The sequence below is a fragment of the Aplysia californica genome, unplaced genomic scaffold (genome assembly GCF_000002075.1).
Source record: "Aplysia californica isolate F4 #8 unplaced genomic scaffold, AplCal3.0 scaffold00351, whole genome shotgun sequence".
Lineage (NCBI taxonomy): Eukaryota > Metazoa > Mollusca > Gastropoda > Aplysiida > Aplysiidae > Aplysia > Aplysia californica.
This window is the reverse complement of record NW_004797621.1, coordinates 226756-231404: the sequence shown is the minus strand read 5'-3', so window position 1 is coordinate 231404 and position 4649 is coordinate 226756. Positions and strand designations below refer to the sequence as shown.

General features: G+C 39.7%; 1 protein-coding gene across 3 annotated transcripts in view; it reads right to left on the bottom strand.

Annotated features, from left to right (window-relative positions):
- LOC101856522 overlaps positions 1–3479 on the bottom strand; it is a 14177-nt gene extending 10698 nt beyond the window's left edge. For 2 of the 3 annotated variants that reach the window (XM_005102957.3, XM_035970974.1), the window contains exons 1-2: positions 2897–2988; positions 1013–1411 (exon numbers count right to left, since the gene is read on the bottom strand). In XM_005102957.3, coding sequence (XP_005103014.1) covers positions 1013–1400 — 388 coding nt within the window. In that variant the 5' untranslated portion in view covers positions 1401–1411; positions 2897–2988. Of the gene's footprint in view, positions 1–1012; positions 1412–2896; positions 2989–3343 lie in introns of those variants that run through there. The other variant, XM_035970973.1, reaches the window with a different exon arrangement.
- Between the last annotated feature and the right edge of the window lie 1170 nt (positions 3480–4649).

Here is a 4649-nt window from a genome sequence, read left to right as displayed (position 1 = left end):
TTGCTTTTATATAGCGCATATCCATGCTCAAGAGCATGCTGTATGCGCTTTACAACTGTTATTACCCCAGCAGACCCTCTGAGAACACCCAGAAACATTCTCGGCTTCCACGGAAGCATACAGTGCAAGCTGCGAATTTCACACGCTCAAGCACTATCAAACTGATAAGATCGTTCACTGTCTATAGCAGGGTACCCATTTCCAACTGGGTGAAGTGGGAAAAATTTGTGCAAAGTGCCTTTCCCAAGAACACAACGTCGGGCCCCTGACGGGATTCGAACCCGCGACCTTAAGATTGCGAGTCCGAGAGCCTAACCACGAGGCCACCGTTGCCACAAGCCATATTAATAGCGCCTGGAGCTGGCTGCTTTGTTTTTGCACTGCAAGCATAGATATACTGTACATACATGGACAAATGGTAATGAAGGTCGCGAAATAGAATGGTTTGTATAATAATCAATATTTATCAATAGTTCATAGATGCATTATGATACCTTGAACATTTTCAGTCTTGCTGAAATATATACATATTTATACACATAATATCCTTCCCCTTCGACCTTTACTGGTTAACAATAATACAATACATGCACTAGCGGAAATCATTGCTAAAAACTAAAACACTGAATTCCCATATAACATAATATTTCTATCAACAGCTTTGCGGATAGGCACTTTGTTGCTTATATATACAGAGAGGGAGAGAAAGAGAGAGAGAGAAAGAACACGACAGACGAAAGAGAGAGACAGACAGAAAGAGAAGAGAGAGAGAGAGAGAGAGAGAGAGAGAGAGAGAGAGAGAGAGAAAGAAAGATACAGACAGACAGACAGACAGACAAACAGACAGACAGACAGACAGACAGACAGAGACATAGATAGAGACAAAGACAAAGACAGAGACAGAGACAGAGACAGATAACGAACACAACATTCATTCATTCATCGTATAACGGAAATTGCACCCCCCCTCCCCCCAACCCCCCCCCCAAAAAAAATTTAAGTCCAACCAAACCTTCATGCTGGAGCACCGGCTCTGAGACCAGCTGGTCCCCGATGGTGCCCAGAAGCTTGTCCAGGCAGCAGTCTCCTCGCACGAAGCAGTAGTCGTCACAGTAGCAGAACTCGCAGAAGGAACACAGGAGCTGCATACGACCGTCACAAGATCTCGGAGATGAACAGAATTCTTCCTCAAGCTGTAGCAAAGAATCACTGACGTCACGCCAGCGCAAGGTGTTGAAGTCCGCGCCTTCCGGGGTCAAGGTAGGTTGAATTGATAGTTTGTCCTGAGCGAGAACTCTAGCGGCAAGAATGTTTAGAACAAAAATAATCCCACCAAAGTATTTGTACGACCGGTCACTTGGTGAGCATGATACTGATTTTTGCTGTTCCGTAAGAGTCATTATGCCTGGGACTGGGGAGAATTGTACCAAAAAAAGTAAAGCATAATTATTCAAAATCTTACATTGATAAGGCAAAATCTTATATTGATAAGGCAAAATCTTACATTGATGTCTAGTCTAATTTGGCTAAAACTGAAACGGTATCAGTATCCAATTCAATATAAGATCATAACATGCATGAACATACGTGTCACGACGTGCTGGAATCTGGCGCTCGTCAGATTTTAGGCATATGGGGTCATTGGTATCATCTTAAAGCCTGTTCATTTGTCTTGCTTTGGGTGAAGAAAAATCAGTCTATGTTGAATAGAAGTCACGATATATGCGACTGAAGGAGGTGGAGGTCGCCTTCTTTCAGAGGTGAAATTAGCGAGTAAATAGCCACCAAAAATTTGGTAATTTTTATAGTTTGAAAGTCCTTGGACACTGAAAATTTACAGTTTTTGTGCCTTTAATCAACTTTTTAAAAAATAAAATGAACACGGAAAATGTGTTTTTAAATGGACACAAAAAGTGTAGAGCCAAAAAACAAAATTAGAAAAATTTACCCGAAAGCTAGAAAAAATGCCAGTTTCTTCGATTTCATTATTTTGACGAGCGCCAGATTTCACCACGATTCCTCACATATTATAATATTATATGTATATATATAAGATATAAATTATAATAAATCGTTTATTCGTAGTAGTAGTAGTAGTAGTAGTAGTAGTAGTAGTAGTAGTAGTAGTAGTAGTAGTAGTAGTAGTAGTAGTAGTAGTAGTAGTGTCGTAATTATTACTATAATCATGATGCTGCCCAGACCAATGACAGGATGGTCAAGTAAAACACCATATTATATATTATTATATTATTATTATTATTATTATGTTTCACAACATGGTAGAATCCTGCGCACGTCAATTTTGGGGCATTTTGGTGTATTGGTATTATTTGTCTTGCTTTTGATGAAAAAATATACATCGATCTTGATAGAAGTAGAGATATTAGCGATTGAACGAGGCGGCGTCAATTTTTGTTTGAGGGGAAAATTATCGAGAAAATGTCCGTCAAAAAGTGGTGATTTCAAGAGCTTAAGAGTCCTTGTAAACTTTATATTTACTCATTTTGTACCTTTGATCAATATTTTTCCAATAAAATCCACATAGAAAGTATTTTTAAATGGACATAAAAGATGTTGAGCCCAAATTTAAAAAACAAAACTATAAAAAAAATTGCCAAAGGGGCGAAAAATGCTGTTTTCTTCCATTTTAATATTTTGACAACCGATGCAAACATTCCAGCAGTACGCGCAGTTTGATGAAACAGAGATTTGCGCCTCCAAATAATTGTTTTACTTGTTTTTCTTTAAATCAAGCAAAATCCTTGCTTGAAAATGAAAGGAAAACAAAACAAAACAAAACAACAAAACAAAGGGAAAAAACCAAATCCAAAACAGAACAAAACCAATCAAAACGAAACTAAACAACAAGAAACATCTCTAGTTTAGTACAACTTACTTCTTCCTTCAGCTTAAGCAGTTCTATCTGTCCTCTGTCTAGAGTAAAAAGAAATGCACACAGTAATAATATATGTGTCACGACAAAGTGGAATCAGGTCCTCGTCAATTTTGGGTCATGTAGAGTTATTGGTATCATCTTAAAGCTTATTCACTTGTCTTTATTTGGATGAAAAAATATCCATTTATCTTGAATACAAGTCGAAATATTTGTGAATGAAGGAGGTGGAGGTCACCTGGTTTCAGAAGTAAAATAAGTGAGAAGATGGTCCCCAAATATTAGTTTTTTCCTTTGCTTGAGAGTCCGTGGGAAAAAAAGAAAAGTTATATTCTTTCAGCCTTTAATCAACGTTTTTCAGTTTAAAAAATCAACAAACAAATGTGTTCTTTACAGGGCATGAAATGTGTTGAGCCAAAAAAAACAACAACCCATAACAAATTAACAAACCTGCAGAAAAATGCTGATTTTTTCACTTTGATTATTTTGACCAGAGCCTGATTTCACCACGCTGCCTCACAGATATTAGTTTGTTCACTGCTGATACAACAACGCTTTGCACTTAAGCATACTATTATCCTTGGTGCAATACTGCTCGTAATACTCACATAATACAAAGGACAGCCACTCATAATTGTGAAGCTGAAACATTTAACCCTATCCGTTCGTCGTGTTTTACTATCGTATCCATTCGACGTGGGGAACTCAGTGCCACCGCTTTCCAAAGAGGAATAAATTTACTCGGTAATCTGATTCGTACACTTTGCATAGCCGTCTGTCAAAATGACTTTTTGAGAACTACTGAAAGTTTCAAAGCGATCTTCGTACTAGAAGTATTCTAAAATGTGAAAAATACAACCCTGTGGGTACAAAATGACCCCAGGGCGTACGGATAGGGTTAAAAGCATGTGAAGAAGGAAGTGGTTGAGCGGATACAGTTGGAAAGGGGGGCAGTGGAGGAGGTGGGGGGGGCAGTGGAGGAGGTTTCGGTGGGGTGGGGGTCGGATGGAGATTTGTCTCTAGCAAAGAGGTGGCAAGCTAGAGTAGACTCTACACTTAAGTCCAGCTTTCGGATGTTTGCATGCTTTGCACAATGATTAGAAACAATGAGAGTCTGTTGATGTGACGTGAGTTGTCAGCTAGCTGTCTTAACAATGGCTTGTACATTTTTGCGGGGCGGGGGGGGGGGGGGAGTCTCGTGGCCTAGAGGTTAGGGTGTTGGCCTCTCATTCAAAGGTCCCAGGTTCGAATGCGGGTAGAGACCGAAATATTCTTTTCTAAAATTGTTTCCTTTCACCTCCTTTCCTGCTGTCTAGCAACATTCTGTTATCTGCTTTCGTCTCCACTTTTTACCCTCACTCCCTCACCTCCTTTGCCCCCTACTCTTGGCTCCTAACTTTTTCAGCAGCCTTTCTAATGCTACTCCTTGGCTCCTTCTTACTGCTGTCTTTCAGCCACACCCCATATCCTCTGGTAGGAGAGATCTACACCCAGCCTTCTCGGACAAGTGCGAAAGATCTCTGAGGTCCCGTGTGCAAAATTCAAAATGTTTAATGTGTCCTGCGCGCTCGTATGACCTTATGCAGTTGTGAGCGCCGTAAAGCACTTTCCGAAAAGAAATTTAAAAAATTGGCACCGTGAGCTCTTCTAGGTGTGCACTTTTTTATAAACCATCTGGCACAAGGCTTTTGTCAGAATGAGCATAGATGTGTGTTGCTCTTTAGAGTATGTATCTATGTATAACTCCAAAGGTCTT